The sequence below is a fragment of the Hemitrygon akajei genome, chromosome 28 (genome assembly GCF_048418815.1).
Source record: "Hemitrygon akajei chromosome 28, sHemAka1.3, whole genome shotgun sequence".
Lineage (NCBI taxonomy): Eukaryota > Metazoa > Chordata > Chondrichthyes > Myliobatiformes > Dasyatidae > Hemitrygon > Hemitrygon akajei.
In genome coordinates, this window is record NC_133151.1 from 10,837,284 (window position 1) to 10,862,043 (window position 24,760).

The 24,760-nt window shown below is 53.1% G+C and overlaps 1 protein-coding gene across 1 annotated transcript in view; it reads left to right on the top strand.

Annotated features, from left to right (window-relative positions):
- Nucleotides 1–24,760, top strand: part of LOC140717606 (serine/threonine-protein kinase MRCK alpha-like) — a 96,551-nt gene that overhangs the window by 29,699 nt on the left and 42,092 nt on the right. The window contains exons 6-11 of the mRNA XM_073031177.1: nucleotides 840–933; nucleotides 3,547–3,747; nucleotides 16,522–16,770; nucleotides 18,327–18,406; nucleotides 19,841–19,941; nucleotides 22,466–22,578. Of these exons, the coding sequence (XP_072887278.1) occupies nucleotides 840–933; nucleotides 3,547–3,747; nucleotides 16,522–16,770; nucleotides 18,327–18,406; nucleotides 19,841–19,941; nucleotides 22,466–22,578 (838 nt within the window). The remainder of the gene's footprint in view (nucleotides 1–839; nucleotides 934–3,546; nucleotides 3,748–16,521; nucleotides 16,771–18,326; nucleotides 18,407–19,840; nucleotides 19,942–22,465; nucleotides 22,579–24,760) is intronic.

Here is a 24,760-nt window from a genome sequence, read left to right on the forward strand (position 1 = left end):
GATGTATCTGAGTGTTTAGTGCGTTAGAGAGAATGTCTAAAGAGAAGAGATCGAGCGGCCTAGGGCCTTTCTCTTTGGAGTGACGGCGGATGAGAGGTGGCTTGATAGATGTGGACGAGACGATAAGAGACTTAGATTGAGCGGAAACGGCGAATACAAAGGGGCAGAATTTTAAGGTGATTTGGGGGAAGGGAGCGATGCCAGAGGTAGGTTTTCACACGGGGTGTGTGAAACACTGCCAGGGATGATGGGGGAGGCAGTACTTCAGGGACGTTTAAGAGTCTCTTAGAGAGGTACATGGACGAAAAGAAAATTGGGGGCTACATGGAAGGGAAGGGTTAGATTGATCTTGCTGTAGATAAAAAAAGGGCAGCACAATATTGTGGGCCGAAGGGCCTGTACTGTTCTGTGTCCAGTTGGTTGGTCAGTTTTGTGTCTCTGGATCGGGGATCAGGAATCCTAACCCCACCCCACCCCCCCAAATAAAACCCTCTGTTTTCACCTCAAACACACTTGTGGCCTTGGTGAATAGAGGTTTCGATTGGATCGACTGAGGGGGGCCTCTGGAATCTTCTGAGATGATACGTTGGGAGAGTCTTCCCCAGACATGAGGAGTGGGAATCTGGAATGCCTCCTGACCTCCCCACCCCACCTCTGGATTTCAAAAGGACCAAACTGTCCGCTTACTGTTGGTAGCGGGCGCGAAGGGAGGTGGCCCCTTCGGACTCGATTGAACAGACACAGCTCGAGGGGCTGAATGGCGTCCAGCGGCCGGGCTGGATTTCCTTGGGCTGCGGGGAGAGTTTCATTGTCCTAACGGCCGCCGGGTTCCCTTGCAGAGACATCAAGCCGGACAACGTTTTGATCGACATCAGCGGACACATCCGCGTCGCCGATTTTGGATCCTGCCTCCAGCTGGGCCAGGACAGGACGGTGAGTCTGGTCTCCCCCTTTCCTCCGCCGGCGACCGAACGGGTTTAAACACCCCCCCCCCCGCCCCCGGTCTGTGACCCACCGAGACCAAATGCCCTCCCCCTCGCTCTCCTGCCATCCCCTCCTTCATATCCGACAGGTTTCCCCAAATTTCGGTCTCCTTCCCTTCCTCCCCGAACGTCATCCTTTTCCCGCCTCGATGAGGGCCAGTACTGGAGCCCTTCGGCCCATCTAATCCATGCTGTGCCCACCTGTACCCCCCATTTGCCCCTACCCCTCTCAACCAGGGGTTCCTAGTCTGGGGTCCACACACCCCTCGGTTAATGGTCGGGTCCATGACTGCTCTAAACCGTCCCTTTCCATGTGACCATTATCATACCCCTCTCAACCACTTCCTCGGGCATCTCAGTCACCGTCCGCTACACCCGCTGTGTGAAGAAGTTGCCCCTTGGGTCACTTTTAAACAATTCCCCCTCCCAGCTGTGCCCTCTGGTTTTACACTCCCCTCCCTTAGGACCCTGGCTGTTCACCTTGTGATTTTTATTAAGGCCCGTGACATTATCACTCAACGTTCTGTGACTAGGGCGGTGAGGGTGCGGAACGAGCTGCCAACACAAGTTGAGAGGAGTTTGGTTAGGGACGTGGATGGGATGGGTTTGGAGGAGTAGGGTCCCGGTGAAGCTCGGTGGCAGTTCAAATGGCTTGGCTTGACCAGAACTATATCCCAGCCTCTCCTTCAATCCCGACGACATCCTCATAAATCTTTCCTGAACCCCCTCCAGTTTCCCGTTGTCTTCCGTATTGCGGAGTGAGCCGAACTTTGCCCGATACCCCGAATGTTGTCTCGCCAAAGTTGTGTTTTTCTGTTCCCTGGGTAAAAGGCTTGTCGTGGTTTCATACAGCTCTATAAAGTCGCCCCTCAGTCTCCAACATGCCAAGGAATAAAGTCCCAACCTGCCCAAACTCTGCCCGGTGCCAACAACCGTCACAGTACGAGGATGTGCGTTATGCTGACCCTACCCTACCCTACCGCACAGCCCTCGGTCCAGCCTTAATTACTTCCTCCCTCTATCAGGATACCTATCACCTACCAAGATAGGTGGCATTGTGGATAATATAGTAGGATTTCAAAGCTTGCAGAGAGATTTAGGCCGGTTAGAAGAGTGGGCTGAAAGATGGCAGATGGAGTTCAATGCTGATAAGTGTGAGGTGCTACATTTTGGTAGGACTAATCCAAATAGGACATTCATGGTAAATGGTAGGGCACTGAAGAATGCAGTAGAACAGGGTGATCTAGGGATAATGGTGCATAATACCCTGAAGGTGGAATCTCACATGGATAGGGTGGTGAAGAAAGCTTTTGGTATGCTGGCCTTTATAAATCAGAGCATTGAGTATAGGAGTTGGGATGTAATGTTAAAATTGTACAAGGCATTGGTGAGGCCAAATTTGGAGTATTGTGTACAGTTCTGGTCACCGAATTATAGGAAAGGTGTCAACAAAATAGAGAGAGTACAGAGAAGATTTACTAGAATGTTACCTGGGTTTCAGCACCTAAGTTACAGAGAAAGGTTGAACAAATTAGGTCTTTATTCTTTGGAGCATAGAAGGTTGAGGGGGGACGATAGAGGTATTTAAATTATGAGGGGGATAGATAGAGTTGACGTGGATAGGCTTTTTCCATTGAGAGTAGGAGAGATTCAGGCAAGAGGATATGAGTTGAGAGTTAAGGGGCAACAGTTTAGGGGTAACATGAGGGGGAATTTCTTTACTCAGAGTGGTAGCTGCGTGGAACGAGCTTCCAGTAGAAGTGGTAGAGGCAGGTTCGGTATTGTCACTTAAAGTAAAATTGGATAGGTATATGGACAGGATGGGAATGGAGGGTTATGGGCTGAGTGCAGGTCGGTGGGACTAGGTGAGAGTAAGCATTCAGCACGGACTAGAAGAGCCAAAATGGCCTGTTTCCATGCTGTAATCGTTATATAGTTATATCAAGTTGACCAGAGGGAGAGGGAGGGGGAAAAAAAGAGAAAGAAATGAATCATGAGGTCGGGCAGCATCTATGGAGGAAAATAAACAGTTGACGATTTGTCATCATTGAGATCTTCATCAGGTCTCGGAGGGAAGTGGGGTGGGGGGCAGACCCCAGAACAAGGTGGTGGTGGGCCGGGAGGGGAAAGAGTACAAACTGGCAGGCGATAGGTGAGACCGGGTGAGGAGGAAGGTGGGTGTGTTGTGTAGGGTGGTAGATGAAGTAAGAAGCTGGGAGGTGGTAGGTGGAAAAGGTGAAGGGCTGAAGAAGGAGCAATCTGATTGGAGGGGAGGGTGGACCGTGGGAGGAAGGGAAGGAGGAGGGGCCCCAGAGGGAGGTAGGTGAGGAGAAGGGGAGGGTTATGAGAGGGGAGCCAGAGTGGGGATTGGAACAAGAAGGGGTAGAAATTATTGGAAGCTGGAGAACTTGATGTTCAGGCCATCAGGTTGGAGGTGGTGGACTCGCATGTCGGGGCGGGAAGTCGAACTGAAGTGGGTGGCCACGGAGAGACCCGTCCGCTCCTTGTGGCCTTGCCGCGGTCCCGTTCCCCGCCGTGCTTACGTCCTTGTCCCCGGGAGCAGGTGGAGACCTCGGTGGCGGTGGGGACCCCGGACTACATCTCCCCGGAGATCCTCCAGGCCATGGAAGATGGGAAGGGCAAGTACGGCACCGAGTGCGACTGGTGGTCGCTGGGCGTCTGCGTCTACGAGCTGCTCTTCGGAGAGACGCCCTTCTACGCGGAGTCACTGGTGGAGACGTACGGGAAGATCATGAACCACAAGGTGGGTGCTGGAATGTCATGTCATTCGTAATCAGATTAAGGAAATATGTAAAAATAACAAGATTGTTTATAATAGGTCATGGGGGGGGGGGGGGGGAGGTTGAACTTCCCTAATATAAACTGGGACCTTCTTATGGTAAGGGGTTAAGTTGGCGAAGTATGTGTCCAAGAGAGTTTCTTAAATCAATCTGTGGACGGTCCAGCGAGAGGAGGGTCTGTACTGGACCTGGTGTTGGGTAATGAGCCTGGCCAAGTGACTGGCCTTTTCAGTGGGTGAACAGTTAGGGAACAGTTTATCCCAGATGAAAATATAGATGGGTGGATTTGTAGATTGGTGGAGCCGTGGGTAGCGTAGAAGACTGGCAAAGATACAGCACGATATGGATCAGTTGCGGACATGGGCAGAGAGATGGCAGATGGAGTTTAACCCAGACGAATGTGAGGTGTTGCACCTCGGTTGGGCAAACGCAAGGCAAGACCCTTAACGGTGTTGCTGAACAGAGAGATCTTGGGATCCAAGTTCACAGCCCCTTGTAAGATAGGGTGGTTCAGAAGGCTTATGAGTTGCTTGTTTTTATTAGTCGAGGCATTGAGTTCACAAGTCGAGAGGTTATGTTGCAACATAGAAGAATGGAGGGGGGGACCTCACAGAAACATTTTGGATGTTGAAAGGCATGGACAGAGTGGATGTGGCAAAGTTGTTTCCCATGATGGGGGAGTCTAGTACGAGAAGGCACGACTTAAGGATTGAAGGGTGCCCATTCGGAACAGAGATGCGAAGAAATTGTTTTTAGCCAGAGGGTGGTGAATCTGTGGAATTTGTTGCCACGGGCGGCAGTGGAGGCCAAGTCATTGGGTGTATTTAAGGCAGAGATTGATAGGTATCTGAGTAGCCAGGGCATCAAAGGTTATGGTGAGAAGGCGGGAAGTGGGACTAAAGGGGAGATTGGATCAGCTCATGATGAAATGGCGGAGCAGACTCGATGGGCCGAAGGGCCATAAGACCTTTGTCTTATGGTCTAACTTTATAGAACTCTGTTTCAGACACATCTAGAGTATCGCACACAGTTCTGGAGACCCCACTGTAATGTAACACTTACCCAACAGGCTGGTATATGTCTAGGGGAAAAAGAGATCCAGCCACACACCAACCCCACCTCCCGTACACGCAGGTGCTGTGAGAATCGAGTTTATGCCTCGCGCCCCCCGCCGGCAGTATCAAACTCACAACAAATACCGTTATGAAATACACTTTAAAGAGTTTACTAAAATTAAAAGAGTATTAGGCAATACAATATATATATATACATACAAGGAAAAAAACAAAAGGCGCCAACTTATCGAAGTTCAGTCAGTTTAGTGCACATCGGTGGAGCTCATCCAGCGAACCATTCGACTCCTTGGTGGTCGTCCTCCCGAAACTCCCACTTCGGACTCCTCGGTGGTCGTCCTCCCGAAACTCCCACTTCGGATTCCCCGGTGGTCTCCCGAGCGCACGTCCTCCTTCCTCGGCGTCTCCCTCCGGACTCCCCAAGCCCGCGCAACCCCTCCCCCAAGTTCCCAGCCTCACAAAACACAATAACATTCCCCATTGATTAACAAGTGAATACAATTACCATATCAGCCATTCTAAAGCGAAACAACGGCAAGAGAAACTTTTAACAGACAAAGAAGCATTCCTACTCGTAACAAACCACAGAAGCCCTTTTTAGTAACATACACAGGACATTGTACAGTAGGAAGGATGTTGAGGCTTTGGAGAGGGTGCAGAGGAGGTTCAACCTGTCGTAGGGTTTGGAGGCTTGCGTGCCTCAGTGACCAGGGGAGCTGTGCGGGCTGGAGTCAGGGCCTTGTGCTTTGGTAGGGTCACCCATGCCAAACAGGTCAAAGGGTAGAGGCCAGGCTAAGAGTCACTGGCCCTCCCAAATTTGGGGGGTTCAGCTCCTTGATGGGTCAAACAAAACTGTTACGGAAACAGCAACGAGGGATCCTTCTACATCCGAGTCTCCGCCCGGGATTTGCATGACTGACAGGAGTGAAATCCGAGAGGAAGCTGCTGACACAACGAAGGAAGCCTCGAATACCGCCGGAGAATATCGCTGAGAAACTCTGGTGGTGTAATGGGCAGTAGTGGGGTGTGTCAGGAATGGACAGGAGGAGGAGTATAGGAAACTGATACAGGACTTTGTGATATGGTGCAACTCAAACTACCTGCGTCTCAATATCACCAAGACCAAGGAGATGGTGGTGGACTTTAGGAGGTCTAGGCCTCATATGGAGCCAGTGATCATTAATGGAGAACGTGTGGAGCAGGTTAAGACCTACAAGTATCTGGGAGTACAGTTAGACGAGAAGCTTGACTGGACTGCCAACACAGATGCCTTGTGCAGGAAGGCACAGAGTCGAATGTACTTCCTAAGAAGGTTGGCGTCATTCAATGTCTGCAGTGAGATGCTGAAGATGTTCTATAGGTCAGTTGTGGAGAGCGCCCTCTTCTTTGTGGTGGCGTGTTGGGGAGGAAGCATTAAGAAGAGGGACGCCTCACGTCTTAATAAGCTGGTAAGGAAGGCGGGCTCTGTCGTGGGCAAAGGACTGGAGAGTTTAACATCGGTAGCTGAGCGAAGGGCGCTGAGTAGGCTACGGTCAATTATGGATAACTCTGAACATCCTCTACATAGCACCATCCAGAGACAGAGAAGCAGTTTCAGTGACAGGTTACTATCAATGCAATGCTCCTCAGACAGGATGAAGAGGTCAATACTCCCCAATGCCATTAGGCTTTACAATTCTACCTCCAGGACTTAAGAACTTTTTAAAAGCTATTAATGCTTTTTGAGACGGTGATTTAGATGCATATCATATTTTTTTTTACTGAGTTAAGTATTGTATGTAATTAGTTTTGCTACAGCAAGTGTATGGGACATTGGAAAAAAAGTTGAATTTCCCCATGGGGATGAATAAAGTATCTATCTATCTAAATATCTATCTATCTAAATAGAAAGAGGTTCACCAGGGATGTTGCCTGGATTAGAGAGCACGAGTATGAGGAGCGGCCGGACGAACGAGTGTTGTTTTCTCTGAGCGGCAGAGGGAGAGGGGAGTTCTTATAGAGGTTTATAAGATCACGGACGGATGTTGGACCTGATGATTTTTTTTGATCCACAGGCTCTTTTCAGGGTCCCAGAATGAGTTGAAAACTTGTTACCTTATGATTATTTATTTTAAACTTAAAACAATAACCAGGTTCAAAACACATGAAGCTGAAGAGAACTAACCGAGGAGTGAGGCAACAGCAAGTCACTGAGAACAAAGACAAGGTGGCGATTCTTTTGCAGAAACTGACACTTTTATATTCTTAAGGCCACAACTCCTGAGATAAGGAAGGGCCAATTAGCAGGCACAGAGGCATTGTGTGCCTCTAACCACTGAGCCAACGAAAGACGACAAACCGTTAAGTAATTGTAATATTGCTTTGCCAGGTGGAGTCTAACACCGCATCTTGTGTAAAATGCGAGTTAAAATACTGCCGGCAACGGTGGTGGAGGCGGACACAACAGGGTCTTTTTAGAGGCTTTTAGATAGGTGCGTGGAGCTTAGTAAAATAGAGGGCTATAGGTAAGCCTAGTCATTTCTGGGGTAGGGACATGTTCAGCACGACTTTGTGGGCCGAAGGGCCTGTATTGTGCTGTAGGTTTTCTATGTTTCTAGACAAATTGTGTGTTAGTAAAACTACAAATTCATCCTTGCTAAAAACTTATTCAGAGCGTTTTGAAAAGACGACCGATTCCAAGATGAGGATAGAAAACTGGTGTCGTAACCCCAGGGGTCAAAAGATATAAGGGAAGGCATACAAGGAGAGAGGGAGAGGGGAGTTCAAAGGGGGTGAGTGGGGCAAGTTATTTTTTTACACAGAGTGGTGGATCTAAAATGTGCCTCTGGGGTGGTGGTGGAGGGGGTAGAGAGGATAGAAGCAATTAAGAGACTCTTAGACAGGCATTGAGTGTGGTGTTTGGGGCAATGTGGACCTCAACCAGGCAGAAAGGGTTAGGCATGGTTAATTTGATTAACTCAGCACAGCATTGTGGGCCGAAGGGCCTGTACTGTTCTAACAAGCCTTGCTACGAGTGTGCAGGATTTAGGCGAGGCCACGCCTAGAATACTTATTTTTGAAGTACAGGCCCTTCCAGTCCAACGAGTCTGCACCGCCCACGTGACCAATTAACCTAAACACTTGCACGCCTTTGGAAGGAATCCCCCGTGCGGTTGCTAAAAGAATGTACAAATTCCTTCCCAGCAGTGGTGGAATTAAACCTGGGCCGCTGGCCCAGCCATAGTTCAATGTCACCGTCCTGCCCCGGTCACGAGAGACATACTCACTGTTGTTTCCCCGGGGTCAAATGTCCAGTACTGGAGGCAATCGTGTAGGATGAGATGGAGGGGATGGAGGAGGAGGAGGCTTAAAGCACAGCCCTACCCCTAACCCTAACGCCCACACCCCGACAAACCCACACACCTCTCTCCCTGCCAGGGTTCCCTCTCCCAGCCACTCCCCTTCTCCCTTCTCGCCCAGCTCCTTCCGCCCTCTCCGCCTGCTTCCCCACCCCCTCTCTGCCAGGTTCCACCCCACTCCTAGCACCTCCATTCCCCCCCCCAACACTATCCCTATTTCTAACCCTTCCCTCCACATCCCCCACAAACTTTGGCCCACATCCCTCAAACTCGTTCCCTACAAACAAACCCGCCCCCCCCCCCCCAAGCTCAAACAATAATCCCACCAGTCTGACGCAGTCATAACACTGACTTTAAAATGGACGTAAGGGGGAGGAAGATCCCAGTGAAGACAACTGCTGGACCAGGATGATGAAGACATGGGCCAGAACAAAGCTCGAACGTCACTGAATCTCCGGTGATGAGATTCACAAGCGCAAGAGGGAGAGTTTTCCCGCTGCCCACCCAAATGCATTGCTGGCCGGCAGATGGTTCTGGGCATAACTAGTTTGCCTAATTCAGCACGACATTGTGGGCCAAAGGGCCTGTTGCTGGGCTGCACTGTTCCACATTCCATGAAACCTTGCTTCAAGTGTGGAGGATATAGGTAAGGCCGTGCCTGGAATGTTAGAACAGGCTGTTCAGCCCACAATCGCGTGCTGACCCATTAACCTTCTCTAAAATCAACCTAACCCTTCCCTCCTCCATCGCTCCACTTCCCATTTCACCGCTGGCGTTTCGGGCAGCAGTGAGGGTCCTCCATCTCTGGCGCTGTTCAGGGCTTCCTTCATCGTGTCCGTAGCTTCCTCTCGGTTTTCACCACCGTCAGTCACACCAGTCCCGGCTCGAGACTCAGGAACACCGTCACACTCAGAGCTTCTGGAAACATACAAAATTATGAAAGGGATAGATAAGATAGAGGCAGGAAAGTTGTTTCCACTGGGAGGTGAGACTAGAACTAGGGGACAAAGCCTCAAGATTCGGGGGAGTAGATTTAGGACGGAGATGAGGAGGAACTGCTTTTCCCAGAGGGTGATGAATCTGTGGAATTCTCTGCCCGGTGAAGCAGTGGAGGCTGCCTCAGTAAATATACTTAAGACACGGTTGGATAGATTTTTGCAGAGTCGGGGAATTAAGGGTTATGGGGAAAAGGCAGGTAGGTGGAGATGAGTCCGTGGCCAGATCAGCCATGATCTTATTGAATGGCGGAATAGGCTCGACGGGCCGAATGGCCGACTCCTGCTCCCGTATCTCATGTTCTTCTCTAGATGTGGAAGGAGTCTTCATTGCTGTTTCCGTAACAGTTTTGTCTGACCTTTCAGGGTTGTCGGCCCTGAACCTGGAGGGCCGGTGGACCTCTCTTAGTCTGACCTTTACCCTTTGACCTGTTTGGCGTGGGTGACCCTACCAAGGGCCAAAGCACAAAGCCCTGACTCCGGCCATTGGCATCTAGGTCACTGAGGGACGCAAGCCTCCAAACCCTACGACAAGGTTGAGGTCCTCTTGGAGATCCCTCCTAGATAACCCGCAATTTTTCTATCATCCGTGTTGCCTATCTAAGGGTGATTTAAATGTCCCTAAATGTCTTTGCCACCACTCCTGGCAGCGTGGTCTATGACCCAGAGTAAAAAGTACCTACCTCTGACATCCTCCTTTTCAAACTTTCCTCCAAACATCTTTAAATTGTGCCCCTATTCTGCCCTGGGAAAAGAATCTCTGACTGACCACTCTATCCATGCCTCTTATCAGCAAATCCACAACGGCACATGTGGAAGGGCAGTCACATCTTGTTCACCTCTATCAAGTCACCTCTCATCCTCCTTTGCTCCAAAGAGAAAAGCCCCAGCTCGCTCAACCTATTCTCATAAGACATGCTCTCTAATCCCGGCAGCATCCTGGTGAATCTCCTCTGCACCCTCTCTAATCCCGGCAGCATCCTGGTGAATTTCCTCTGCACCCTCTCTAATCCAGGCAGCATCCTGGTGAATCTCCTCTGCACCCTCTCTAATCCAGGCAGCATCCTGGTGAATCTCGTCTGCACCCTCTCTAATCCAAGCAGCATCCTGGTGAATCTCCTCTGCACCCTCTCTAATCCCGGCAGCATCCTGGTGAATCTCCTCTGCACCCTCTCTAATCCCGGCAGCATCCTGGTGAATCTCCCTCTGCACCCTCTCTAATCCAGGCAGCATCCTGGTGAATCTCCTCTGCACCCTCTAATCCCGGCAGCATCCTGGTGAATCTCCTCTGCACCCTCTCTAATCCAGGCAGCATCCTGGTGAATCTCCTCTGCACCCTCTCTAATCCAGGCAGCATCCTGGTGAATCTCCTCTGCACCCTCTCTAATCCAGGCAGCATCCTGGTGAATCTCCCTCTGCACCCTCTCTAATCCAGGCAGCATCCTGGTGAATCTCCTCTGCACCCTCTCTAATCCCGGCAGCATCCTGGTGAATCTCCTCTGCACCCTCTCTAATCCAGGCAGCATCCTGGTGAATCTCCTCTGCACCCTCTCTAATCCAGGCAGCATCCTGGTGAATCTCCCTCTGCACCCTCTCTAATCCAGGCAGCATCCTGGTGAATCTCCTCTGCACCCTCTCTAATCCCGGCAGCATCCTGGTGAATCTCCTCTGCACCCTCTCTAATCCAGGCAGCATCCTGGTGAATCTCCTCTGCACCCTCTCTAATCCCGGCAGCATCCTGGTGAATCTCCTCTGCACCCTCTCTAATCCAGGCAGCATCCTGGTGAGTCTCCTCTGCACACTCTCTGATCCAGGCAGCATCCTGGTGAATCTCCTCTGCACCCTCTCTAATCCAGGCAGCATCCTGGTGAATCTCCTCTGCACCCTCTCTAATCCCGGCAGCATCCTGGTGAATCTCCCTCTGCACCCGCTCTAATCCCGGCAGCATCCTGGTGAATCTCCTCTGCACCCTCTCTAATCCCGACAGTATCCTGGTGAATCTCCTCTGCACCCTCTCTAATCCCGGCAGCATCCTGGTGAATCTCCCTCTGCACCCTCTCTAATCCCGGCAGCATCCTGGTGAATCTCCTCTGCACCCTCTCTAATCCCGGCAGCATCCTGGTGAATCTCCTCTGCACCCTCTCTAATCCCGGCAGCATCCTGGTGAATCTCCTCTGCACCCTCTCTAATCCCGGCAGCATCCTGGTGAATCTCCTCTGCACCCTCTCTAATCACGGCAGCATCCTGGTGAATATCCCTCTGCGCCCTCTCTAATCCCGGCAGCATCCTGGTGAAACTCCTCTGCACCCTCTCTAATCCAGACAGCATCCTGGTGAATCTCCACTGCACCTCTCTAATCCAGGCAGCGTCCTGGTGAATCTCCTCTGCACCCTCTCTAATCCAGGCAGCGTCCTGGTGAATCTCCCTCTGCACCCTCTCTAATCCAGGCAGCGTCCTGGTGAATCTCCCTCTGCATCCTCTCTAATCCAGGCAGCGTCCTGGTGAATCTCCCTCTGCATCCTCTCTAATCCAGACAGCATCCTGGTGAATCTCCTCTGCACCCTCTCTAATCCAGGCAGCGTCCTGGTGAATCTCCTCTGCATCCTCTCTAATCCAGGCAGCATCCTGGTGAATCTCCACTGCACCCTCTCTAATCCGGACAGCATCCTGGTGAGTCTCCTCTGTACCCTCTCTAATCCAGGCAGCATCCTGGTGAATCTCCTCTGCACCCTCTCTAATCCCAGCAGCATCCTGGTGAATCTCCTCTGCACCCTCTCTAATCCAGACAGCATCCTGGTGAATCTCCTCTGCACCCTCTCTAATCCAGGCAGCATCCTGGTGAATCTCCTCTGCACCCTCTCTAATCCGGACAGCATCCTGGTGAATCTCCTCTGCGCCCTCTCTAATCCCGGCAGCATCCTGGTGAAACTCCTCTGCACCCTCTCTAATCCGGATAGCATCCTGGTGAATCTCCTCAGCACCCTCTCTAATCCAGGCAGCATCCTGGTGAGTCTCCTCTGCACCCTCTCTAATCCAGGCAGCATCCTGGTGAATCTCCTCTGCACCCTCTCTAATCCCAGCAGCATCCTGGTGAATCTCCTCTGCACCCTCTCTAATCCAGACAGCATCCTGGTGAGTCTCCTCTGCACCCTCTCTAATCCAGGCAGCATCCTGGTGAATCTCCCTCTGCACCCTCTCTAATCCCGGCAGCATCCCGGTGAATCTCCTCTGCACCCTCTCTAATCCAGTCAGCATCCTGGTGAATCTCCCTCTGCACCCTCTCTAATCCCGGCAGCATCCTGGTGAATCTCCTCTGCACCCTCTCTAATCCCGGCAGCATCCTGGTGATTCTCCCTCTGCACCCTCTCTAATCCCGGCAGCATCCTGGTGAAACTCCTCTGCACCCTCTCTAATCCCGGCAGCATCCTGGTGAATCTCCTCTGCACCGTCTCTAATCCAGGCAGCATCCTGGTGAATCTCCTCTGCACCCTCTCTAATCCAGGCAGCATCCTGGTGAATCTCCTCTGCACCCTCTCTAATCCAGGCAGCATCCTGGTGAATCTCCCTCTGCACCCTCTCTAATCCAGGCAGCATCCTGGTGAATCTCCTCTGCACCCTCTCTAATCCCGGCAGCATCCTGGTGAATCTCCTCTGCACCCTCTCTAATCCAGGCAGCATCCTGGTGAATCTCCTCTGCACCCTCTCTAATCCAGGCAGCATCCTGGTGAATCTCCCTCTGCACCCTCTCTAATCCAGGCAGCATCCTGGTGAATCTCCTCTGCACCCTCTCTAATCCCGGCAGCATCCTGGTGAATCTCCTCTGCACCCTCTCTAATCCAGGCAGCGTCCTGGTGAATCTCCTCTGCACCCTCTCTAATCCAGGCAGCGTCCTGGTGAATCTCCCTCTGCATCCTCTCTAATCCAGGCAGCATCCTGGTGAATCTCCACTGCACCCTCTCTAATCCGGACAGCATCCTGGTGAGTCTCCTCTGTACCCTCTCTAATCCAGGCAGCATCCTGGTGAATCTCCTCTGCACCCTCTCTAATCCCAGCAGCATCCTGGTGAATCTCCTCTGCACCCTCTCTAATCCCAGCAGCATCCTGGTGAATCTCCTCTGCACCCTCTCTAATCCAGACAGCATCCTGGTGAATCTCCTCTGCACCCTCTCTAATCCAGGCAGCATCCTGGTGAATCTCCTCTGCACCCTCTCTAATCCGGACAGCATCCTGGTGAATCTCCTCTGCGCCCTCTCTAATCCCGGCAGCATCCTGGTGAAACTCCTCTGCACCCTCTCTAATCCAGGCAGCATCCTGGTGAATCTCCTCTGCACCCTCTCTAATCCGGATAGCATCCTGGTGAATCTCCCTCTGCACCCTCTCTGATCCAGACAGCATCCTGGTGAGTCTCCTCTGCACCCTCTCTAATCCAGGCAGCATCCTGGTGAATCTCCCTCTGCACCCTCTCTAATCCCGGCAGCATCCCGGTGAATCTCCTCTGCACCCTCTCTAATCCAGTCAGCATCCTGGTGAATCTCCCTCTGCACCCTCTCTAATCCCGGCAGCATCCTGGTGAATCTCCTCTGCACCGTCTCTAATCCAGGCAGCATCCTGGTGAATCTCCTCTGCACCCTCTCTAATCCAGGCAGCATCCTGGTGAATCTCCTCTGCACCCTCTCTAATCCAGGCAGCATCCTGGTGAATCTCCCTCTGCACCCTCTCTAATCCAGGCAGCATCCTGGTGAATCTCCTCTGCACCCTCTCTAATCCCGGCAGCATCCTGGTGAATCTCCTCTGCACCCTCTCTAATCCAGGCAGCATCCTGGTGAATCTCCTCTGCACCCTCTCTAATCCAGGCAGCATCCTGGTGAATCTCCCTCTGCACCCTCTCTAATCCAGGCAGCATCCTGGTGAATCTCCTCTGCACCCTCTCTAATCCCGGCAGCATCCTGGTGAATCTCCTCTGCACCCTCTCTAATCCAGGCAGCATCCTGGTGAATCTCCTCTGCACCCTCTCTAATCCCGGCAGCATCCTGGTGAATCTCCTCTGCACCCTCTCTAATCCCGGCAGCATCCTGGTGAATCTCCTCTGCACCCTCTCTAATCCCGGCAGCATCCTGGTGAATCTCCTCTGCACCCTCTCTAATCCCGGCAGCATCCTGGTGAATCTCCTCTGCACCCTCTCTAATCCCGGCAGCATCCTGGTGAATCTCCTCTGCACCCTCTCTAATCCCGGCAGCATCCTGGTGAATCTCCCTCTGCGCCCTCTCTAATCCCGGCAGCATCCTGGTGAAACTCCTCTGCACCCTCTCTAATCCAGGCAGCATCCTGGTGAATCTCCTCTACACCCTCTCTAATCCGGGCAGCATCCTGGTGAATCTCCTCTGCACCTCTCTAATCCAGGCAGCGTCCTGGTGAATCTCCTCTGCACCCTCTCTAACCCAGGCAGCGTCCTGGTGAATCTCCCTCTGCATCCTCTCTAATCCAGGCAGCATCCTGGTGAATCTCCACTGCACCCTCTCTAATCCGGACAGCATCCTGGTGAGTCTCCTCTGTACCCTCTCTAATCCAGGCAGCATCCTGGTGAATCTCCTCTGCACCCTCTCTAATCCCAGCAGAATCCTGGTGAATCTCCTCTGCACCCTCTCTAATCCAGACAGCATCCTGGTGAATCTCCTCTGCACCCTCTCTAATCCAGGCAGCATCCTGGTGAATCTCCTCTGCACCCTCTCTAATCCGGACAGCATCCTGGTGAATCTCCTCTGCGCCCTCTCTAATCCCGGCAGCATCCTGGTGAAACTCCTCTGCACCCTCTCTAATCCAGGCAGCATCCTGGTGAATCTCCTCTGCACCCTCTCTAATCCGGATAGCATCCTGGTGAATCTCCTCAGCACCCTCTCTAATCTAGGCAGCATCCTGGTGAGTCTCCTCTGCACCCTCTCTAATACAGGCAGCATCCTGGTGAATCTCCTCTGCACCCTCTCTAATCCCAGCAGCATCCTGGTGAATCTCCTCTGCACCCTCTCTAATCCAGACAGCATCCTGGTGAATCTCCCTCTGCACCCTCTCTGATCCAGACAGCATCCTGGTGAGTCTCCTCTGCACCCTCTCTAATCCAGGCAGCATCCTGGTGAATCTCCCTCTGCACCCTCTCTAATCCCGGCAGCATCCCGGTGAATCTCCTCTGCACCCTCTCTAATCCAGTCAGCATCCTGGTGAATCTCCCTCTGCACCCTCTCTAATCCAGGCAGCATCCTGGTGAATCTCCTCTGCACCCTCTCTAAAGCTTCTACAACCTTCCTATAATGAAGCGACCAGAACTGAACACAATAATTCCAAGTGCGGTCTAACCAGGGTTTTATAGAGCTGCAACAGTACTTCTCAGCTCTTGAACTCAGTCCCCCGACTAATAAACGCCGTCAGCCTTCTTAACAAGTCTATTAACGAGGTGAAACTTTGAGGTTTCTATGGATGTACTCCTCCACGCTGTTAAGAATCCTGTGTTCTGCCATCAAATTCAGCCATCCGCATTGAATTTCTAAAAACTTTTCCATCTGCCACTAGTGTACAGATTTTGTCCCCAGTTTTAAGAAAAGTTGGAGCCATCCCAAGGTAATTTGCCGGGCTAATTCCTGGGATGAGAGCGCTGTCATTTCAAGCGCAGTGGGAAAAGTTGGCTGGGCCAGGATATTCAGCTGTCGCCCGACTGGGAGGAAGATCGGACATCAGCAGGGGAGCAGGGGTGGGGTGGGTGTTGCGGGGATCTGCTGAGGGGGCAAGGGGGTGATTTAAAATCGAGGGTCATCCTGTTAAGGGCCAGAGAGCGGAGGAAAGGGGGGGGGGGGGGAGGCAGGATGGGACACAGTACAGCGGAGTTCAGGACGTGATTGCGCTCCGGGAGATCGGAATTTAGGGAAGAGGTGCGGCGGGTGTGTACTGATTGAGTCCAAGTTCGGGCGCCACGGTAACGTAGCGTCTAGCGGAACTCTATTACAATGCCAGCGACACGGGTTCAATTCCCGCTGCTGCCAAAGGAGCCTGTATGTTCTTCCCGTTTCCTCCGACATTCCAAAGGGTTAGGGGGTTAATTGGTCACATGGTTGTAGTTGACAGTCAGGCCAGAAGGGTTGATTACTATGCTGTACCCTTAATATAAGAAATAATTAAAGAAAAACATTTTGCAGATGCCAGAAACCTGAAATAAAATCCGGGACCACCAGAAACACCCGGCAGGTTGGGCAGCATCTGTGGGCAGGGAAATGGTGGGGGGGTTGGGGGGGAAGCGGGATCCTAGAGTCACGGCGCCACTAATCGCCTTCCCGGCCCTCCCGCAGGGCAAGCTGACGTTCCCGGAGGACGCGGAGAGCATTTCGGAGGAGGCCTGTGACCTGATTGGTCAGTTGGTCTGCAGCAAGGAGAAGCGGCTGGGGCGGGCGGGGATCGCTGACCTCCAGCGGCACGCCTTCTTCGCCAGCGTCGACTGGCAGAACATCGCCGACCAGACCCCGCCCTACATCCCAGAGGTGGCCAGTCCCACCGACACCTCCAACTTTGACCTGAACGACAACGTCCTGAAGACCTGGGTGAGTTCTGTTGGGAAACCGAGACAAAAATCTATTCCTCAGATTCCTCGTCCCAATTCAAAGATTAAAAATCCCGCAGATTGCACAGCACACCCCAAATGCGAGAGGAACTCAGCAGGTCAGGCAGCACCTATAGATGGGAATAAATAGTTTCAAGCCAAGACCCTACCTCAGGACAGGAAGCCATAGATTGAATGACTGGAGGTTCTAGGATCAGAGAACAGCTTCTGAATAATGGGACGTTCCTTTAGAACAGAGATGAGGAGGAATTTCTTGCTTTCCAGTCCTGATAAAGGCCCGAAATATCAACTGTTTACTCTTTTCCATAGGTGCTGCCCGGCCTGCAAAGTTACTCCAGCATTTTGTGTGTGTTGCTCTGGATTTCCAGCATGGGCGTGTCAGGAATTACTTCAGCTTGAGGGTGGGGGATCTGTGGAATTTTGCTGCGTTAAAGTAAGGGAGAGAGGGGGGGCAGAGATTTGCGAAGGGGGTTTCTGGACAGGGTCAAGGCAGCTAAGTAGTGAAACAACAAAGTCGGTGGGCAGCAGCGTGGGGGACTCCAGAGCTGGGGGAACACCGGGAGTGTGTGATGGGACGGTGTGGAGGGAGCTTCACTCTGTGTCTGACCCCGGGAGTGTGTGATGGGACGGTGTGGTGGGAGCTTCACTCTGTGTCTGACCCCGGGAGTGTGTGATGGGACGGTGTGGAGGGAGATTCACTCTGTGTCTGACCCCGGGAGTGTGTGATGGGACGGTGCGGAGGGAGCTTCACTCTGTGTCTGACCCCGGGAGTGTGTGATGGGACGGTGCGGAGGGAGCTTCACCCTGTGTCTGACCCCGGGAGTGTGTGATGGGACGGTGAGGAGGGAGATTCACTCTGTGTCTGACCCCGGGAGTGTGTGATGGGACGGTGAGGAGGGAGATTCACTCTGTGTCTGACCCCGGGAGTGTGTGATGGGACGGTGCGGAGGGAGCTTCACTCTGTGTCTGACCCCGGGAGTGTGTGATGGGACGGTGCGGAGGGAGCTTCACTCTGTGTCTGACCCCGGGAGTGTGTGATGGGACGGTGCGGAGGGAGCTTCACTCTGTGTCTGACCCCGGGAGTGTGTGATGGGACGGTGCGGAGGGAGCTTCACTCTGTGTCTGACCCCGGGAGTGTGTGATGGGACGGTGTGGAGGGTGCTTCACTGTGTGTCTGACCCCAGGAGTGTGTGATGGGACGGTGTGGAGGGAGCTTCACTGTGTGTCTGACTCTGGGAGTGTGTGATGGGACGGTGTGGAGGGAGCTTCACTGTGTGTCTGACTCCGGGAGTGTGTGATGGGACGGTGTGGAGGGAGCTTCACTCTGTGTCTGACCCCGGGAGTGTGTGATGGGACGGTGTGGAGGGAGCTTCACTGTGTGTCTGACTCTGGGAGTGTGGGATGGGACAAATTCGAGCCCTGGGATTACTCCACCTTCTCCCCACTGCTCCTGGATCGTTGATGGGGATGGGGGTGACGTGTATCTGGGGGCTGTGTCCCCGAGCTGTTGTAACTAACCGCTCGTGTGTGTTTCAGGACTCGGCCCCTCCCCGCAGTCGCGGTGCCTTCTCCGGGCTCCACCTCCCCTTTGTCGGCTTCACCTACACCTCCAGCAGGTAGGTCAGGGCAGCTCCCAGCCGGCACCATCGCACCTCTGGGTTCGTGGGTGTGACGGAACGCCCGGGTGGATGTGACTCCCATGGGTGAAACGGGGCTCGGCACCCCCCTCCTAAAAACGCTCCCCCCCTCCACCACCGCTGCAGCGTGCGCCGTTAACGATACACACCGCGGTTACTCGTGGAAACCCACCCGCCCCCCAGCGGGCGCGGGGTCGCACCGCCGCCCGCAGATTCCCCTCCCGGCCACACGCGCGAATCGACTGCTCGCAAGAGCCGGGGTGGAAGTTGTTTGCCCCCCGACGGATTGGGCTGGACTGGTAGCCCCCCCCCCACCGAGAGCCGCGATAACACGGCCCAAAGTAAAGCAAGGGGAGGCCATTCAGCTCCTTCAGTCAGTCCTGCCTACCAGTCCTCATTTCTTCTGCCACTTCCCCTGAGCCCTCGAGTCCCTCCAAACATTTCCGTCCTCCCTACCCCCCACGAATGATCCAGCCTCCGTGGGGTACGTCCCCCTCTGTGCAAAGAGATTCCCACACACCTCAGTTTCAAACAATCCAGCAGCCCCATAGAGCAGTTCCGCCATCTTTGCATCACGAACTTGTCAGTAAGGTCTCCTCTGAACTCCAAACCACCCAGTGGCCGTTTCTTAAAGGGTTCCACGCACACACCGCTCTCTATTTTTAAAAAAAAGTACTTGCCTCTGACACCCCCCTGACCCCGTACCTTCGTCCACTCACCCTGGGGAAAAGCCTCTGACTGTCCACTCGATCTGCGCCTCTAATCGTCTTGTACCCCTCTCGTCCTCCTTCGCTCCGGAGAGGAAAAGCCCCAGCTCGATCAAGCTATCCCCACTAGACACGCCCTCCAATCCGGGGGGCATCCTGCAGGATCTCCAAAGCCTCCACGCCTGCCTACAATGAGGCGAGTGGTGGTCGCTCCCACGGTGGTCTAACCAGGGCTCTGTAGAGCTGCAACTTTTACCTTGCGATCTTGAATTCGACAAAACCCCCTCCCCTCCAACCAGCGAAGGCCGACGTACCAAGCAGCCAACCAGCTTACAGGCAACTTTGAGTTATCTGTGGACTTGTGGCCCTCCACGATCCCGTCGACCCTCCCCTTTCCTTCCTGTGAATGTTCTGGGCCCGGGGCACTGCTGCAAGAAAGTTTTTCATGCACCTGCGCGGGCACGGACCCGTGCAGATGTCAATACACTTTGATCAGCCCCACGAGTCCCCTCTGGGTTTCATCTGACTTTAATACGTCCCGCAACGCTGGGTCAGAAACTGCGCACACAATGTCCGCCCCCTCCCGTGGCTATTCGAGACGTTCTCGCCGTAGCCGGTCTCGCCAGCCAAGTCGACGCCCACGACGGGTGGCTGCCAGACGTCTAGCCACCCGCTCACGTGCTCTGTTGTGGGTTGTCCTCTGCAGCTCGCTGTCTGACCCAGGGGCGGGGGCGCCCGAAGACTGTGACACTGAGGCCGACAGACAGGGGACGCCGCGGGACGAGGAGCTCGGCTTTGGACTTCCAGGTGAGGCTTTGCCCGGGACGTGCCTGCCCGGTGACGCAGGGGCTTCCCCGGGGCGAGCGCTGGCATTGGTCCGAGGAGTTCCAACCCCCGTCTCGGAGCAAGTCCGTCCCAGAAACACTGGGAGATTTGTACAGAATCTGACAGTGCTGGGAGAGTGGAGTGGGGTTTGTTCTACAACAGCAGAACCTCAGGGGTGGGTCACAAACTGAGATCTAATCCAGGGGTCAAAGGACTTTATATATAGAATAACAGAACCCTTGGGAGTGGTCACCATCTGGGATCTAACCCAGGAGTCAGGGAGTTTATATACAGATTAACATATCCCTAGGAGTGGGCTGTAGGCTGGGATCTATTTCAGGAGGTTACATGGTGAATAACAGATCCCCGGGAGAGGGTTAAAGGCTGGAATCTAATCCAAGGATTCAGGGTGTTTATATGTAGAATAACAGACCCCTGGGAGTGGATTACAGGCTGGGATCTAATCCAGGGGTTCAGGGGGTTTATATATAGAATAACAGAGCCCCGGGAGTGGGTACAGGCTGTGATCTAATCCAGGGGTTCAGGGGGTTTATATATAGAATAACAGAGCCCCGGGAGTGGATTACAGACTGGGATCGAATCCAGGGGTTCAGGGGGTTTATATATAGAATAACAGAGCCCCGGGAGTGGATTACAGACTGGGATCTAATCCAGGGGTTCAGGGGTTTTATATATAGAATAACAGAGCCCCGGGAGTGGATTACAGACTGGGATCGAATCCAGGGGTTCAGGGGGTTTATATATAGAATAACAGATCCCCAGGAGTGGGTTACAGACTGGGATCTAATCCAGGGGTTCAGGGGGTTTATATATAGAATAACAGAGCCCCGGGAGTGGGTTACAGGCTGTGATCTAATCCAGGGGTTCAGTGGGTTTATATATAGAATAACAGATCCCCGGGAGTAGGTTACAGACTGGGATCTAATCCAGGGGTTTAGAGTGTTTATATATAGAATAACAGATCCCCGGGAGTGGGTTACAGGCTGTGATCTAATCCAGGGGTTCAGGGGGTTTATATATAGAATAACAGAGCCCCGGGAGTGGGTTACAGACTGGGATTGAATCCAGGGGTTCAGGGGGTTTATATATAGAATAACAGAGCCCCGGGAGTGGGTTACAGGCTGTGATCTAATCCAGGGGTTCAGGGGGTTTATATATAGAATAACAGATCCCCAGGAGTGGGTTACAGGCTGTGATCTAATCCAGGGGTTCAGGGGGTTTATATATAGAATAACAGAACCCCGGGAGTGGGTTACAGGCTGTGATCTAATCCAGGGGTTCAGGGGGTTTATATATAGAATAACAGAACCCCGGGAGTGAGTTACAGGCTGTGATCTAATCCAGGGGTTCAGGGGGTTTATATATAGAATAACAGAGCCCCGGGAGTGGGTTACAGGCTGTGATCTAATCCAGGGGTTCAGGGGGTTTATATATAGAATAACAGAACCCCGGGAGTGAGTTACAGGCTGTGATCTAATCCAGGGGTTCAGGGGGTTTATATATAGAATAACAGAGCCCCGGGAGTGGGTTACAGGCTGTGATCGAATCCAGGGGTTCAGGGGGTTTATATATAGAATAACAGAGCCCTGGGAGTGGGTTACAGACTGGGATTGAATCCAGGGGTTCAGGGGGTTTATATATAGAATAACAGAGCCCCGGGAGTGGGTTACAGGCTGTGATCGAATCCAGGGGTTCAGGGGGTTTATATATAGAATAACAGAGCCCTGGGAGTGGGTTACAGACTGGGATTGAATCCAGGGGTTCAGGGGGTTTATATATAGAATAACAGAGCCCCAGGAGTGGGTTACAGGCTGTGATCTAATCCAGGGGTTCAGGGGGTTTATATATAGAATAACAGAGCCCCGGGAGTGGGTTACAGACTGGGATCAGCATCTCCGATTTACCGTGACGGTTCGATGGGGCACACAGACGGAGAGAAGCTCCTTGCCTCTCCCTGGTCTGAGGAGGTTAAAGAGGACACCAGTGTGGTGTTGGGATTGATTAGGTGCAGTAGAGTAGGCTCTGCCCCCTCTTACTCCCCCCCCCCCGCCCCCCAGGGTGTACCTACCCACTGATCTCCCATCCCTGGCTGCCAGGCCTGTTCCCTCACCCTCCCTGTCTGTCCCCGACCGTGGACCCACCCACCCCCAGTCTCTGCCCTCTATCCAATCGGACCTGCCAGATTCGACAACAAGGAAAACGCGCCCGTGCATTCACTTCCTGGGACGATTAAGGAGGTCACGAATGGTCTGGGGATGCAGAGTCCCAGCGTAGTACAGCTCAGACACAGGCCGTTCGGCCCGTCTGGCCTGTGCCGAACCGTTCAAACTGCCCCACTCCCATCAACCTGCACTGGGGACCATCCAGGGTACGAATGTTGTCTCTGGGTATAATTTAACTTTAACTCTGCTCATCTCATGCCGAGGAGACACGGACCGGCGCATCTGACACAGTAAACTCGGCTTTGACCTGTTTTTTGTTCCAGAGGGCGGCACCGAAGGGGGGAGGAGGAGGGAGGTGGCAGCCCCCACCACGGAGATCCAGTCTCTGCAGGAGCAGCTCCGGACCCTCGGCCGGCAGAGGGACGAGGCGCTGGAGGTGAGAATCGGCTCCGCGGCGCCCCCTGCTGGGCGCCCGGGGGAGCTTTCCGTACCACCGGAACCTTGGGCCCGTCGAGTCTCTGCTAACCCAGTCCTACTTGTTCTCCCCCCCACACATTCACCGCTGCCGGCAGGGGGTGGGACACATCGCTGGGACGTGGGAGGGAGCTGGAGCGCCCAAGGGAACCCACGCAGACAGGTAGAGAGCGTGCAAACTCCTCTCTCAAACTCAGACACACACACACAAATAAATGTGATTTGGCAATAAATGTGCTTTGAATCTTCAAGAAGCACCACACTCACACAGTGCCAGAGGTGGGGATCGAACCCGGGGTCTCCAGAACTATCAGCCTTTGTTTGACATCGCCCCCTTCCTCCCTGCTAGCAGCCCCCCCCCCGATCTGAGACAGATACTGAAGGAAGAATTAGATCGTTGAAGCTCACAGTAAAAAAAGAACAATTCCCCACTTTAATGTCAGCAGATCACGTCTCCTGCGCCCCCCACCCCCTCACCAACTCCACATTAGTTTACCTGATGAAGGAGGAAACCTTTTTTTTTAAACCAAGGCTGGTAAATATGATCGGAATGCACCTCTAGGAGTGGCAGTGGGGGAAGATACGATCGAGGTGTTTAGGAGGCTCTTAGATAGGCAATGTGTTGACGCGTGGCCAAGTGGTTAAGGCGTTCGTCTAGTGACCTGAAGGTCGCTAGTTCGAACCTTGGCTCCATCGGTGGTGTGGAGACTTGCAGCTTGGGCAACTGCTGGTCTTCCATAAAAAAAACCTCGCCCAGGCTTTCCAAGGCACAAATATATGGTCTATCGAGACTAACAGAGGCCTACAGACAATGTTGTATAGATATTGAAATGTAGGCTGAAGGGATTAGTTTAGTCAGGCGTTCAACCGGTTCAGCAACAACATTGTGGGCCGAAGGGCCTGTACCTGTGCTGTTACTGTTCTATCCTCATCAACTTCCCCCATCCAAGTATCTTTTAAATTGTTCCATTGTACCTGCTCCAACCCCACTCACCCCCACAGCTCAGTTTACAGAATGCCCGTCTGTTGCTGGCCTCCGGTCCGCTTTAAAAAATCTTTCCTCCCTCTGCGCCCCCTGTTTTTTTTTGGTTCCCTGTTCCCGGGGGGAGAAGACTGCCTTGCGTGCTCCCTGCTCATTCCCCTCGTGATTTTGCGCGCCAAGACATACGGCGCGCATGTCCACCTCTGGCGGAGTTTGTCGTGTCAGGAGCTTCCTCTCAGTTTTCACTCCGGTCAGTCCCGGGTGGGGGCTCAGGAATACCGGTCGCACTCAGGTGCAGAAGGATTTTTCATGGCTGTATCCATAACAGTTTTGTTTGACCAGTCAGTGTTGTCGGCCCCGAACCTGGGGGACCGGTTCTGACCTCTGCCCTTTGACCTGTTTGGCATGGGTGACCCCACCGAGAGCCAAAGCACAAGGCCCTGACTCCAGCCAACGGAGCTCTCCGGGTCATCGAGGCACTCAAACCTCCAAACCCTACGACAAGTTTGTGGTCCTCTTGGAGGTTTATACAGCGAAGCCGCGACAAGGTAAAATTTTCATTTTTGCAACCTGGTCGCCCCTCCGTAACTGCCCCCTGAGGAGGCGGGGGTGAGTTATCCCCCCCCCCCACCCCCGGTGAACCTCCGGTGAAGGGGTTTCCCACAGGTGGGAGTTCTGGGGTTCAGACCCACTGACGGTGAGCGGACGACGAACGATTTCTCAGTCGGGACCCGGGGGTGTGATTGAGAAGGTGGCGTTCCCCCCTGCACCCACAGGCCCCGGTGGGAGAGGTGGTGGGCTTGGGAGGGTCTGTTGGAGAAGCCGTAGAGAGGAAGGGAACAGAGAACCTGAACGCTGAACCTGAACAGAGAACAGAACAGAGAACCAAACAATCGAACAAACACCGAAGTTCAGCTACTTGGGGAGCTGACGTTGAAATCAGGAGGAGGACTGGGATTGAAGTGTTCAGGGAGAGAAGCTGGAGGTGCTCATTGAAGATCAGAGTTGGAGAGGGTCAGCAATTTTAAATCCCTGGGTCAGAGGACCTGTCCTGGACCCATCATATGAATACAGTTACGAAGAAAGGCTTGTGAGTTCGCGGAGATTTGGCATGACATCTAAAACTTTGACAAACTACAGATGTATAGTGGAGAAAGTATTG